The 16,081-nt window shown below is 40.5% G+C and overlaps 1 protein-coding gene across 1 annotated transcript in view; it reads right to left on the reverse strand.

The window, feature by feature from the left end:
* FAM135B (family with sequence similarity 135 member B) overlaps nucleotides 1–16,081 on the reverse strand; it is a 155,879-nt gene that overhangs the window by 54,813 nt on the left and 84,985 nt on the right. The window contains exons 5-6 of the mRNA XM_086609581.1: nucleotides 15,473–15,646; nucleotides 3,206–3,332 (exon numbers count right to left, since the gene is read on the reverse strand). Of these exons, the coding sequence (XP_086465707.1) occupies nucleotides 3,206–3,332; nucleotides 15,473–15,646 (301 nt within the window). The remainder of the gene's footprint in view (nucleotides 1–3,205; nucleotides 3,333–15,472; nucleotides 15,647–16,081) is intronic.

Genomic DNA, 16,081 nt, shown 5'->3' on the forward strand with positions numbered 1-16,081 from the left:
GAAAAACACAACAAAAAGCTCATGGGTCAAGATAAGGACCAAGATATCACTTACCAATTACCATCATGGTCAAAACAGACTCTACTTGGGGAAATTAATTTAATTTACTACCAATTAAACAGAGTAGAATGAGAAACAAGAACAAATATAAAAACACCTTCCTTTAGTGCACAGCCATCTGCTCTAGTGTGGGGTCCTTCATGAGCTGCAGTGGAGCAACCTATCTCACCATATTCTTCACCACGGGCTGAAGAGGAATCTCTGCTCTGGCACCTGGAGCACCTCTTCTCTTCCTTTTTCACTGACCTTAGTGCCTGCATAGTTGCTTCTCTCCCATTTTCTCACTCTTCTTTCTCACAGCTGCTGCACAGCTTATTTTACCCTCTCTTAAATATGTTAACACAGAGATGCTACCAATGGGATCAGGTTTGGATCTCAGCAGCGAGTCTGTCTTGGAGCTGTCTGGAACTGCTCTGTCTAACATGGGGGCACATTCTGCTATCTTCTCACAGAAGTCACTTCTGCTCCCATCCTCCACTGCTACCAAAACCTTGCCACATAAACTCAATACACCATGCCACTAGTCCATCTACTGAGTATGATGACACTAGTGAGAGCAAAGTTTACTTTTGCGAGCCAGTCTGCTTCATGACTTTGTAGAATTTATGCCAAACCTATGAGATTGAATAAATTGCAGAGTTAGTAAGTGCCTCAGACACAGTGAACCATTAATTCACTGGAGGTTTAAGCTATGCATCTCCTAGACTTGAGGAAGAGAGTGCAATAGGAATGATTTAGGGTTCCTACCCATTACAAGCTTCCACTGAAATGGAAGTGTTCTGGAAAAATAACCTGACTGTGACTGTGGGAAAAAAAAAATCTTTTCGATTTACTCACAACAGGTAAAGCTCAAATAAGGAAAGTCTCAACTGTTTGTAGTCTTACAGAGAACTGAATAATTAGATTCAGTTCCCTAGAAAAGACATCAGACAGAAGACACTGCCCAGGAGATGCATCTTAAGAGCTTAAGCCTGGAGACTTCTCAGATCAAGGAAAACACAGAAACGTACATGAAAAAATAGAAGGATCTAAACTCAGATTAGCAGAGATGAAGACAAAACAAAAGAAAAAACAGGATAGACCAACATTAACTGTTTCACAGCATTTTACGACATAAAAATGAACTAACCAAAGTCTCTTAAATTCATTTTCTCATGTTCTGCTGCCCCATGAAGCTTTGTCTACCTTGGAAGACAAGACATATTAATTGTTCTAGCCTAGATTTAGCCAGTTGCGTAAAATCAGAGTAGCTTAAAACAAAAATAAAGTGTGGTATCTCTTGAGTTAACATATTCATTAGTTACTAATTTGGACATGTAGTAGGCAAGGTGCAACCAAAAATATATATAAAGTGAGTAGAGAGGTTTGCAGTTTTTATCTAATGAAAAAGGTAGGATTCATTCTCCTGCCCGCTGGCAGTGAATGCAAAATTCCCCAACTCTGGACATGTCTACAGCCCAGTTGAAGTTACAGTTAACAAACACATTCAAACAACCTGGAATGGAATCTACAAATTTGTGAAAGGAAGTAAATTTGACCCAGTGCAAAGCATTGCAGCACTGTAAGAAATCATATTACTCCTCTTCCTTCAGTCCCTTATGGCTTGATATAAACTCACAAACAAACTAGCAGTAAGTCACAAGGCCCTCACCTGGAGTTAGGCTTACCCTCACAGCAGTTTCTTTTCTAGCTCTGAATTTTTATTTTTGATGTTAAACCAAGGGAAATAGTCTTCACTCATTATCATACATCATGGACAGCATATGCAAAGACCATCACAGTCTATTAAATTAAAATGCTTAGATCAAGAACAGATGTCATGACTTACAGAGGTATCTGAAGCTAAGCAAATGCACATCTGACCATGTGGAGGTGGAGCGTGCAGCATTATATTTATGATTGTTTAGTGTGTGATGTTCTGATGACCTGCAGAGTGCTAAAGCCGGTTCATGACAGAGTGCTTTCATTTTGGTATTTAATAGGTCACCTCCTAGGATAATAATTATGCTGTCATTAAAAAAAGAAAAAAAAAAAGCCTATAATCAAAGAAGATTAGTCAACAGAGATAGGCAGAAAATATCGTTTGAGGCTAAGGAAAACATTTGGGAAGGAAATAAAGTTTCCTAATCTCTCTTGTGTGTTGTACAGAGATGTACAGAGATTAGTCTACAAAGACAAATGCTTGAATCAGTTATTCAAATTTATATGATGTGGCTGACTACCAGAGAGGCAGAGGTTGAGGTCAGTTTGTTTGCCAAAAGCATACAATGACCCAGTGCTTCGGATAGCAGCCTCAGGCCAAACGTTCTCTCAGCTGAGTTAATTCCCTGGTAGTTCTTCTGCACCAGTCGCTCTAGGCTAGCATATTTTTAATACTTAGACCGAACAGCTTCGACAGGAAAGGCTGAGAGAAGCTGAGGGCAGCATGTTAATCAGAACCCTTGAATCAGGGTTTTCTAACAAGTTAATTATTCTAACATTCTGGGTTGAGTTTCTAGATCTGAGGAAACCTTTCTGATAAAAACCACTTCAAAGCTAGTACTTAAAAAAAACAACAAACAAAACCCAGCCAAAACTCAAACAAAAAAAATCCCCCAATTAATCACTATTTTCCAAACAAACAACTTTGTACTAAAAATTTCACAAGCTCTCCTCTTCACCTGTTGTAAGTGTTAAAATCAAAGGCTCACACTAACTGTGGGACCTGCCTTGAGTAAGGCAATGTGCGTAACATCCCATCACCAACACACATACTCCGGACACAAACCCTTCCTTCACAATTTCCTTAATAATGACTCAAGTGCTCTGGCTGTCAAATACTGAAAGCAAAGGTGTTTTGCTGAATAATTAATTACACCTTACAGCAGACACCTGGTCAGATGAATCCTGCCTCAAAAGTGTCATTGGCAACCAGAGGTATATCCATACATCTTGAACTTTTCTGAAATGATTCATACAGTTGAGGGCTGAACACCCAGGAACTGTGTATCCAAGTGTCAAGTGGTTCATGCAGAAATGATTGAAGGGTTCTTCTTCCAACAAAATCACTCTACTAGCAACATAAACCAGGGCACACTGTTCACAGATAATGTGGACACTCTGTGTGACCACACAGAAGTAAGACATCATTGTTCATCCTCCTTACCTCTGAAGAAGTAGGTTTGCAGTAGCCAGCTCCAAATACTAGATTTTCTAATGACATACTGGACTGGTCTGGTCCTGCCTCCAGGTTGCCTTTACCAAGCCATGAACCTTTCCCTGGACGAGCAAAGCTATAAGAAAAATTGAGAAGAAAAATAATCAGAACAGTATTGTTAGAGAGGAGTCATTGTTGTCCCAGTGCTATTTACTTCCTGAGAAAATGTTTGCAGTTTTGGTTTTGGTGGTTGTAGTTTTTGCTTTTATTTATTTCTAGTTGACACTGTAAGTCCACGTTTCCCTTTCAAAATAAACTTTGTCCAGTATGCATTAGCTCAAATAATGTGAATGGAGTTTGCTTTCTTGGTGTTCAGTTGAGTGGCTTGAGTGTTATCTTTCACTCAGTCATTTCTCTGCTGTCTTACAGATCTTTTTCCAGCATAACATCTCAACAACACAACTTTTCCATCTGTCCACATAGATAATACTCTTATCCAGTTTCTCATCAGCTTGCATCTTGATTGATGAAACATCTTGCTCTCTGGCTTTAACCATATCACCCTTTCTCTTTGAATTGTGCATGATGTCTTTTCATTATCAATATCCCTTATACCTCAGCCCAATCTTTTATTACAGATTGGAAGCTTAGTTCCCACTTCTCACTGTTCCATGACATAAGCTTCCAGCACCAAAATGACAAGACTTCAGCCCAAAAATTGCATTTCCTTTTGCTCAGTGCAGTCCACTCACTTAGGATGTGTTCTCCCATACCCATGTGCAACATGAATTCGCTGTTATCCACATTCTTCCTTAAAAGCCTGATAAGTTTTTTTAGCACCGAAGTCATTACTTCTCAGTGCTGACTCTAATGGTCACAGCGTTCCCTTCTGACTGTATCTGTATGTCTCCTATCTTATAGCAAGAAACCATTAAAAGAGGAACACCTTGTTTGGAGTTTACTCAGCATCAAGCCCACCAGAGTCCTGGTGCATAGCTAGGGCTCTTACTCTGGATCAGAGCAAATGTCTACGTTAATGACGTAGGCTGCCTTTATGTTTCCTGGAGAGGAATCCGTGTTTCCAGGGTATGAGTCATCTCTCTGAAGTAGTGATACCAAACATGTCAGATGAATTTCACTCTCAAAGTACTTATTTCTTATTGTGGACTATAAAGAGAGGCTAGGATGACTGTGTCATAAACAACTGAAGTTAGGTGAGATGAACCCCACTGTCAGCCTCTGTGATATCATGTGCTGCACATAAACTACATCAAGATTTCAAGAGAGAAATCAGGCTACTCGTGGTGAATACAATGAGCCAAGTTACTAAGTCTAGATGCTGATGCAAGCAAGCATAAGTGTTCTTAAAAAGCATGTAGGCAAAGGTGGAATTGAAATAATGAACTGCAGAGAAAAAAGAAAAACACATTTGCTGTTCATACTTAGTGCAGAGAAAACGCCACTGAATTTGTGCTACAGCTTTCAGACTGAGATCATCATCCACAGGCACCTGATGTCCATCCAGGCATCCCAACTTACATAATACCCAGGAGATCTGGTGTCCCTGAAACAACAAAAGCTTCCAAGATGGGGAGCACAAAAAATATTTTAAAACTGTAATGTACCAGAACTAAAAGCCGCAGGACAGTGTCATTCGTTCTGTCGAAACTTTCCAATTTGAGGGTATTCCTCCATGTAGATGTGTATCACAAGGCCACATCAGCTCAGATTGGCCATAATTCATGGATAGCTACACCTGATTCAGTTTTTAAGGACAGATGACAGTCCTGGATGCTGTACAGAAACACACCACAAAAGAAAGAATGCTCTGTCTCCTTATGCTAAGGATTCCAGAAAGAAAAGAGGTGCAGCAATACTTGTTACCACCCAAATAACAGGTGAGGTTGGGATGTGCAGGGAAATTCAGTGATATGTACAACATCAGAAAAAGAATCTCAGGCAAAATTAGGAATTGGACCAGTTTCAGAAGGTTAATCACAAATCCTTGCCTCTCCTCTAAGTCAAAAGTGCAGTTTGTTATATAACCTGACATTCACATACTGACAAAAAGGACATCCTGTAAGCTGAAGGATGGCATAGAAGACCTTAGCATATATCTGGCCTTGCTTATGTGTGTATTAATTTCTGTGATCCAAGAAATTTCTAGCTGGCTGCTTCTCAGCAGCATGAAGTCTTTCCATGTATTTCCTTCATGCAACATTTAAGATAAAAATAAATAAATAAACTAAAGCAATTTCAAACAGCAAGAGATAAACACTGCTCTGAATAATTTCAGCTGTTATTGGATGATGTTGTCTGCCCTGGTCTGCTGGAAAGGCTCAAGAAGCAGAAATAAAAAATGATTGCTGTGGTATCAGAGAGAGAAGCTTACACAAATGTTGCCTGCACATGAAAAACTCCTCATTTGAATATTAGCAAAGCTTTCAAAGGTTTTAAGGGAGAGAAAATCACTTTTTAATGCCTTTTTTATTTATTTATCTTTTGCTTTTACAGCAGAGAAGGGATTTTAATCTGTTGGTTTTATGGAAATTGATTTCACATAGCACTGTAAAACAAAAACCTTTTTTGGGAAACCTGCCAAAAAAATATCATCTGTCTGTTGAGGGAAAGTTTAACTGGGAGGCTTACAAACGGTTGAGATTCCCCTAATGCTTTCTGAAGTGCATAATACTTAAAGACAATTTTTATTAGCAATAACAGGTTAATTTGCCACATCAAATTTTGTTTTCTGTATTTATCTTTTCCACCTGTTCCAGCAAACATGCTCATTTCTATGAATCTTGAACCTTGGTTATTTACATGTCCATTTGGACTATTTATTTAATAGCATTGATTTAATATCAACATTTAGATCCTCATCCTGCATGTTAACCTTAGCTTTTATTTTGAGTCAGGATAAAAAAGGTCAAAAGAGGTAATGTGTGCATGTTTGAGAGAACGAACATGTGCGCAGAATTATTAATCTTTTCAGGGAAAGAAACTTTTTCTTTTTTTTTTTGCTTTTTTTGAGCGGTTCTTTTGATGACCTTATCCATGAGATGTCTTTATCCTTCAGAGGAGTCTCATAGCTCTTACAGCAGCCATCCAATGTCACATACTACAGTAAGCTGCCTTGAAATGTCCAGGTTTTTCCCATGGTACAGCCTGCAAGATACCAGCAATGAAAATTTAAGGTCTTTCTGACTCAGAGGTTATATTCAGGCAATTATTTCCAGCAGTCATGGTTATCTTCTAAGAATTTGTGTCCATGCCTTTTTGATTTATACTTTGGGCCTCTGTGACATCTTTTGGAACGAATCGCTCTAATATGTGCTGCACTTTCTGTTTGTTTTGAACCTGCTGTTGGAGAATTGGATGTGGCACCTCTTAGTTCTTGTATGATGCAAAATATAAGATAATCATTCTCTGGTTTTTATCTTCTGTGGACAATTCTCTAACATATAAAAGAGATGACAGTTGCCTAGCGTAGAAAACAGATTAACCTTGATAAATGTTAATTCAGGTGTGTTATTGAAGTAATGCAGAATAAATGCTTTAGGCCAGTTTAATAAAACATAGTATTAGCATAAATCATAGAATCATAGAATGCTTTGGGTTGGAAGGGACCTCAAAGATCATCTAGTTCAACCCCCTTGCCATGGGCAGGGAAACCCTCCACTACACCAGGTTGCCCAAAGCCTCATCCAATCTGGCCTTCAACACTTCCAGGGATGGGACATCCACAGCTTCTCTGGGCAACCTGTTCCAGTGCCTCACCACCCTCTGAGTGAAAAATTTCTTCCTTATATCTAATAGTACTCTGTATCTTATGGTACTCTGTTTGAGAATAAACTGCCCCCAAATGAAATAATTTTTTATTTTTCATTCGCTTTTTTCTAAATTAAGACCTTTTGTGTTTTTTGGTAAACAAAACTTATTTTCTACACAAATTGTAGTTTTTGGCAGAATGATTACCAAAAATCATTAAGAAAAAAAATAAGACTGGGATCTGAATCGTGCTTGGGAAAAAAACTATCTTGCACTATATGAAATAGTCAAATTGAAACAAAAAAACAAACAAACAAAAAATCACACAATCATCATACTTCTAATGGCAAGAAATGATAATTTTGTGACTGAATCAGGAGTGGAAGTTCAAGAAATGAACTTATAGAGAAATCACTTCTTTCTCCCTAAATCTCTCACGCATAAAACATTACTGATTTAAACCCAAAAATATATAAGTAAGTCCCATAGAAATAACCTATCTCAGAATCAAACCCTCAGATCATCCACTAACAGCACTCTGCATTTCACTAGGAACTTCCTTCTAACTCTCACAGATCAGGAAATCATTGATTTCCCTCAATGTTTTAACTCAAAACCATAATATAACTTTTGGCAAATTACAACTGACACTTGGCCATAAGGCACCTGGATGATCCGTTATTTATTTTTGAGAATAATATGTGGATATTTACAGACTGCACTCCTCTAAACATGTTTTTCTTTTACACAAGGAGTTTCACTAAGGTTATAATCAGTGACTGTAAAATGTTCTGAGCTTCTTGAGTAAAACTGATGAGATTTATTAAAATAAATTTTGTAATGGAAACACATACCTCTCCCTAGATCCCAAACAGAGTCAGGGGGGAATCTGGTTTGAAATCTCTAGTGAGTTTGATTGCTGGAAAATACTGGTTCATTTGTCCTTAAATTAATCTTAGTTGCTACAAAACTTGAAAGCAGGTAAAGTCATGTGATGATCTTTATTTAGTTTTTGGTAGATTTTTTTTGCTTTTTCATTTTAGGGGTTTTTTTTCAAAGTTTGACTCAGAAATAGTCATTTTTTTCTTACGTGACTTCTCGGCTGGTAGCTCAGGAGTCAAAGTGGAAGTTCATCTTTGCAGACACATAACAAACAGTAACAAATAAAAGAAAATTCAAAGGAAAAATCATCTAGTTATTATGCAAGAGCTCTTAGAGGAAAAAAAAAAAACAAACAAAACCAACACAGTATTCTTTTAATTAACATATTATGGAAGCAATAGCTCTTTGATGCATAAATATTCCATTTTGTTTCTACAGATTAATTTATTTGCAAATAGGATGGACAGGGAAAATAAGTCATGATTTTTCCTACCCAGGATTTTATCTGTGGCATTTTCAGATGTAAACTGCCCATAAGTAGGTGCCAGCTACACTTACAACTGCAGAAAAATTGACTTGCGTAGTCTGCACCCAGATTCAAGGTGCACAGGGTAGTACAGTGTGTGTATCACATATAGATATATCAGTCATGCTTTTGAGGAACAGAAGGACACTTGGGAATAAAAGAATTTAGGTAAGATAAAATTGCTCAGGAATGACCAGAGTTGGCCTGATTCCTCCATGCAATGGAGCCACACAGAACTAGGTCAGGGCTGAAACCTTTAAATATCCTGCGTCCCTTTGATTCTGCTCAAGGCACTGAAAGTATCTGTGTCTTGGTTTCTCCATCTGCAAAATTTGTAGTAGATTATTTCCCCATCTCAGATGCCACCGAGATTTCTTGTTTCTCACAGTGATTTGGATGTGAGCATTTACTAATTCAACGTTAACAAAATCCTGAAGGTCTATTTTGTTTTTCATAAAGTTGAGGAGAATCCAGAAAGCTGAGGAAATTGAACCCCTTTCCTGTGCGAACAAGAGAAAACAGGATTGTCAGCTGTCTGTGATGAAGGATCTTGCTTATCTGCAGCAATTTCAAGTCCTGTGGGGTTTTCTCCCTTTTTTTTTTTTTTTTTTTTTTTTGTTAGCTTGTGTTTTTTTTTTTTTTTTCCAGATTGAAAATGTTTTCAGCTGAATCCCAAGAGCCAAAGACTGCAGATCCTGTGGCCATTTTGTGAGCTGGATTCTGGACAGTCCTTAGACAAAGCATGGCTTTGGGGAGACCATCTGTACAGATAGCAGCAGTCTGGTACTGAAACACAGCTCTTAAATTTCCAGAGAGCTTCCAGGGGAAGACGGTAGAAATCATCTGAAGTCACTGGATAAACTTTCAATAGAAGACATGCCAACCAGATCCTATTGTTCATGCTGCTTAACAGGAAATATGACACATAGGCCATTGTTTTCAGCTTGGGAAACAATTAGTGTGTAGGAAACTCTGTATTCGGGTACTTGTTTCAGAGATAATATTTATGAGTCATATTTTGACTTACAAAGAGTGGCATATGCTAACTCCTCTTGGGAAGGAGTGGTGCACAGGTCTATGAAATCAATGAAGTGGGTAACCATGTTTCTTGCTATTTGCTTCCTAAATTAGTCTAATATAAGAAAGCCACTGAGCTTGCAGCATGCCTGGGACTAAGTAGACCTGTACACCATAGACAAGGATGTATCCCTTTGGAAAAAGCAGAAATATTTCTTGAAGCCTGAACTGTGCTGCAGCAAAGTGTCTTTTCTAACAGCTGATGCTGGGCTGATTACTGCTGGTTCCACTTATAGACTGGACCAGTTGCAAAGCCAGTGACAGGGAGCTAAGGGAGAAGTCAATGCCTGAGGCCAGAAACCAAACTGTTCTACACAAAACCGTAAACTGGAGTCCAAAAGTCCTAACTCCTCCTCCTCACCTTCCTCCTGCAACTGTCTACTCATATTTAGCCTCTGGAGCTTAGGTAAGAAAATAAAAAAGGTATTTAAGCAGCTTGTGGAGGCCAGTGCATTCAGCAGAGGAGTACTCTCAAGCCTGAATATTGTTCACTTTTTCAGTTTCTCTTTTGACAGACTTGCTGGGATCATCTTCTGTCATCCTGGGTAAAATGAAGTCGCCAGAGGCAAGCCCCTTACTTTCCAAAGAGAATTATAATTTCTGTGACGTTAGGAGAGATGTGCCAGCCAACTCCTGCTCTAGATTCTCCTCTATTTCTCCCACATCTCAAAAGTCTGAAACTACTGCTCCCTGGTCAGCTGCTGCCAAAAGCATTCAGTGCAGTCACCACCGCCCCACAGAGCAGCTGTCACTGCAGAAGGGCAAGGGGCTTGGGGTCTGCAGCAGCACAGTTCAAGCCCTGTGGTTTGCAAGCAGTAGTGTGACAATGTCATCCTGTGTCTGGTGGAAGGACTTGGGCACAGGGCTAGACACAGGTGAGGGGAGCAGTGCTTCAGGTCAAGACAACAGCAATCTCAATCAACAACTGCACTCTTCATTCCCATTCTTCCTTATTATTGCACTCCTGCCCAGAAAATCAAAGTTTTGGACTTGGCCCAAGGAGGTTCAGCTTCCCCACCCACTTCTGGGGTGCTTTTTAGAGAAGTCAAAGAACTCTAAAGGTCAAAGTGAGAATTTTTAACCAAGTTCAGGCTGAGGGCTCTGTAAGGACAAGTCAAAGCCACCTTCTCTGCTGTTCAGAGTCTCCTCTGCAGCAGCGTTTCAGAGGGATGCAGCTGCCCAAGGAGCCAAGAGAGGAGGTGATCCAAGCCCCAAACCGTCCCATCATGCTCCTGGTCATCCCACATTTAGATCAAATATGATTACTGTAGAGATAACACAGCTGGAGATAAGTTGACTGCAAGTCTGCCTCATCACCTTCCTATCCAGGCTCTCATCTCCTTAATAAATGCATAAAGCCATGAGCGGCTGCTATAAATTGGGATTCCATTAAAAAAGCTGAGCGTTGTACTCTTTAGAAAAGCTGAATCACAAAATCTCCATCCAGAATCCTGCAAAGCATCCCAGAAACATGAATTTCACTCATTCTCAGTTTGGTGAGAGGTGAGGGCTTCCAAGTATCAAACCTAATGTAATATTTATTATATTGTAGAGTACAATGGGATGAGGCCCTGGAGGGAAGAGGGGCCCAAGAAAGCTGGTTAATATTCAAGGATCACCTCCTCCAAGCTCAGGAGCGGTGCATCCCAACAAAGAGAAAGTCAGGTAGGAACACCAGGAGGCCCGCATGGATGAACAAGGAGCTCCTGGATCAACTTGGGCACAAAAAGAAAGCCTATAGGGGGTGGAAGCAAGGACAGGTAGCCTGGGAAGAATACAGAGAAATTGTCCGAGTAACCAGAGATCAGGTTAGGAAAGCTAAAGCCCTGATAGAGTTAAATCTAGCTAGGGACATCAAGGGCAACAAGAAAGGCTTCTATAGATATGTCAGTGATAAAAAGAGATCTAGGGAAAATGTAGGCCCTCTCCAGAAGGAAACGGGAGATCTGGCCACCCAGGATATGGAGAAGGCTGAGGTTCTCAATGATTTCTTTGCCTCAGCCTTCACTGGCAAGAGCTCTAGCGGCATGGCCCAAGTCACGGAAGGCAAAGGCAGGGACTGGGAGAATGAAGAACTGCCCGCTGTAGGAGAAGATCAGGTTCGAGACCATCTAAAGAACCTGAAGGTGGGCAAGTCCATGGGACCTGATGAGGTGCATCCACGGGTCCTGAGGGAACTGGCAGATGAAGTTGCTAAGGCACTATCCATCATATTTCAGAAGTCGTGGCAATCTGGTGAAGTTCCCAATGATTGGAAAAAGGGAAACATAGCCCCCATCTTTAAAAAGGGGAAAAAAGAAGACCCAGGGAACTACAGGCCAGTCAGTCTCACCTCTGTGCCCGGCAAGATCATGGAGCAGATCCTCCTGGCGACTATGCTAAGGCACATAGGAAACAAGGTGGTGATTGGTGACAGCCAACATGGCTTCACTAAGGGCAAATCCTGCCTGACTAATTTGGTGGCCTTCTGTGATGAAGTTACGGCATTGATGGATAGGGGAAGAGCAACTGACATTGTCTACCTGGACTTATCCAAAGCATTTGATACTGTCCCACATGACATCCTCATCTCTAAACTGGAAAAATGTGGTTTTGATGGATGGACCACTTGGTGGATAAGGAATTGGCTGGATGGTCGCACTCAAAGAGTTGTGGTCAATGGTTCAATGTCCACGTGGAGGCCAGTGACGAGTGGTGTTCCTCAGGGGTCGGTACTGGGACCAGTGCTATTTAACATCTTTGTTGGAGACATGGACAGTGGGATTGAGTGCACCCTCAGCAAGCCTGCAGATGACACCAAGCTGTGTGGTGTTGTGGACATGCTGGAGGGAAGGGATGCCATCCAGAGGGACCTTGACAGGCTGGAGAGATGGGCCTGTGAGAACTTCATGAAGTTCAACAAGGCCCTGCACGTGGGTCGGGGCAGTCCCATGCACAAGTACAGGCTGGGCGGAGAATGGATTGAGAGCAGCCCTGAGGAAAAGGACTTGGGAGTGCTGGTGGATGAGAAGCTCAACAAGAGCCGGCAATGTGCACTGGCAGCTCAGAAAGCCAACCGTATCCTGGGCTGTATCAAAAGGAGCGTGGCCATCAGGTCAAGGGAAGTGATTCTGCCCCTCTACTCTGCTCTCGTGAGACCCCACCTGGAATACTGCGTTCAGTTCTGGAGTCCCCAGCACAAGAAGGACATGGAGCTGCTGGAACGAGTCCAGAGGAGGGCCATGAAGATGATCCGAGGGCTGGAGCACCTCTGCTATGAAGACAGGCTGAGAGAGTTGGGGCTGTTCAGCCTGGAGAAGAGAAGGCTCCGGGGTGATCTTATAGCAGCTTTCCAGTACCTAAAGGGGGCCTACAGGAAAGCTGGAGAGGGACTTTTTACAAGGGTGTGTAGTGATAGGACAAGGGGCAATGGATTTAAACTGAAAGAGGGCAGATTTAGGTTAGATATAAGAAAGAAATTTTTCACTCTGAGAGTGGTGAGGCAGTGGAACAGGTTGCCCAGAGAAGTTGTGGATGCCCCATCCCTGGAAGTGTTCAAGGCCAGGTTGGACGAGGCTTTGGGCAACCTGGTGTAGTGGAGGGTTTCCCTGCCCATGGCAGGGGGGTTGGAACTAGATGATCTTTGAGGTCCCTTCCAACCCTAACCATTGTATGATTCTATGATTCTATATAAGGATTATTAACCAGGTCAAACATCAATATCAAAATGTTTACTTCTCAAAAAACAGGAGGTAATGGAGGCACCCTGGCAAGGTTTGCCCAACAGGAGCTATTTGTGGGTGTACATAACCCTGCAGAGAAAGGCCTGAATCAGTATTACTGGTTTCCCTATTGTTTTAACTGTTTAAATACAAGCAACAGTGAAGAACTTTGTGGAAGAGTATCTCATTTGCCAACAGAGCTAACAAAATATGAAAAACTGAGTCCACAGTGCATATGTGAGGAGGTAGCTATGCTTCAGGGAAAGTTGTTTTCCAGGACGTTTTCAGGACGTCAGTGAATTTCAATTTTACATAATGTGTGATTTTTATTTTCAGGGTAGGTCTAGAATTGTTGTTTTACATTTGAGTGTATATATATGTGTAGAAATAATATGTATATATGTGTAAACTATGTACTATGATGGGACAGTTTAAGGTAGCAAACTAAAACACAGTGAAATACTGCAGATATCCTTCCTAGACAATGTAACTGTCTGGTGTTTGTGGTGTTTTGTTTTTTTTTTTCCTTTAATGTGAAAAAAACCCCAACTTTCCAGTCATTCAGTTTCTATTGTGTATTGTGTTGCAAAAACAAAGTTCTGATTTTACAATTAAATCTTTTTTTCTATGTTCCTAGTAAACTCCAATGATAAGTGATAAGCAGGAAATCTCTGAGCTGTGAGAAAAACAAGTTTTAGTTGGCTCATTTTGTTTCAGAATGCTTGGAACTGGCATTTCTTTTACACTAGTGTCTTCACCCTGATTTATATTTAGAGAACGCATGATATAAAGACTCTTCGGGTTATGAACATTTATCAAGAAGAAGATAAATACTCAGTATCACATTTTAAAATTATTTTACTGGCTTAAGCAAATGAGACTTTATATTGTGTTGTCAAAAATCTTCATTCCACTGCATTAAGTAAAAATATTATATACTTCATAATGTCCACAAAATCATATTTTAAAAGCTATAATAATCTGACTATGGAACAGTTGCTCATCATGTGATTTATGCCTAATAACAGTAACAAGTCTCTGCAGCCCCATTCATTAGAGGACAACAAAGCACTGAAAGCAGTCATTAAGCCTGATAACTATTGTTCTTTCATCCTTTTATTCAGAAGAACAATAGGCAAATTATCTGAGCAAAATTATCTGGTTAGAAGTATTCTGTTACAACCTAATTCACTATTTAAAAAGTCAACACACAGCAGAAGAGGGATACAGCAGCTACCCGTATCTCAGCAGCAGCAGAAAAGACAAATATGTCAGTCTGATCTCCTAATATGACTTTCATCACTGTCACTGGGAACCCAACCTCTTACGATCTTAACTCATTCTATGGCATTGTGTACAAACAATGTCTTTACAAAAATGGAGAACTGAAGCAACGATGTATTAAGTCAAAACACAAAACTTGAGAAAAAAAAGAGTCTACAGGTTCATCTTTTCTTGCTGACACTTTGCAATATCTGAGGAACTTAAGAGTCTCCTGGTCATTTGGTAAACAACAAGGCCTTGCTGGAGTAAGGGGGGAAGCTGACCAACGTTTAACACTGCATTTTGCTTCAGGACCGAAGTGATTCCCTCTCTCTCAGCACTCTTTATCTCGCACGATGACAAGATTGGGCACAAAGTAAATTGCCAGAAAGACCTTTGCTTCCCCTCGCCTGCTCTAAATATTAGAGGATATTGACCTCCAGTCCTGCTTTGTTTGAAGGAGTTCTGAATTATTTTCGTACCGTTACAAATCAGATAACATAAATCACACCTCGACCCCACAGCAGCCAGTATGATACTGCTGCACAGCTAAATCAGATGCTGCTGCAAAGGGAAAACTCAATGGAGCCTTATCCAGTAGTGACTCACACATGCCTCCTTCTAGCCATGTGATGAATTATGCTAATGCACAGAGGCCACAGATGAGATTAGAGTCAAAATGTCCTAAATGCTTTACAAAACAACAGGGGGGAAAAATGTAAACGTTTAGTTGATTTTAGACTAAAGAGGAAAAACAGTCAAGGAGAAGAGAATTTTCACTTTCCTCATGTTGCAGATGGGTAATAGAGAGATCAAGACTAACCAAAATTTCTGAACATCTTCCCAAAAGTTTTGCTAGTTTTTGGTCAGACTCTAGCGTCTTATCAAGAGAAGGAGCCTGTGTCAGAGGCTGACTCTAAACCCCAACATCCAGAATCCTAGCCCAGGACCAAAATACTTGAAATTAAATTGTCCTCTCTGCTTCTCCTGTACAATAAGCAAATGAACTCAGAAGAGGCATCTCCTGTGCCTTTCAGCAGACACTCCTGTGTCCTTTACCTGATCAGAGGCTGGTGTAATGCTACCAGTGACGCATGCACCGTGACAGATATCACTGACAAGTGGAAATAGTCAAACATGACAGGAACATGGTGGTGCAGGCCTCTCCGGGGGTGGAAGTGAAGACACAGTGTACGGCTGCTGATCACGGGGATCGCTGGAACCTCTCTCAGCCTGGAAGAGAAAGGTTTATAAGGGTTAGTGAAAGCTTGAGTTGTCATAGCCTGTAGCATGCTACAGGCAGCAGACTGAGAGACGGCTTGAGGTGCATTTTTATCACATCTCAGCTTCATAAGGATTTATGTAACTGATGAGTATCTTGTGTTGTACTCGTGCCTAGTATAAATATAAATAATACATCTACATATACATATAGACACAAAAATAAATAATAAATAACATGTAAAGATATACACAAATATACTGTGTAAAACAAAAATAGATATGATGCAATTCTGTTTTCCCCTGGTGATTGTCTTTGATGTCTACCTATGCATTAGCTCTGGGGACATCAGAAGTAAGTAGCAGAAGAAAATGCATTTAGCAAACCGTTCGGCTTATTTGAGTGTTCAGGACAGCTCACTACTTCTGATTTTCAGTGTAAGAACA

This window comes from Tauraco erythrolophus, chromosome 3 (assembly GCF_009769465.1).
Source record: "Tauraco erythrolophus isolate bTauEry1 chromosome 3, bTauEry1.pri, whole genome shotgun sequence".
Classification (NCBI taxonomy): Eukaryota; Metazoa; Chordata; class Aves; order Musophagiformes; family Musophagidae; genus Tauraco; species Tauraco erythrolophus.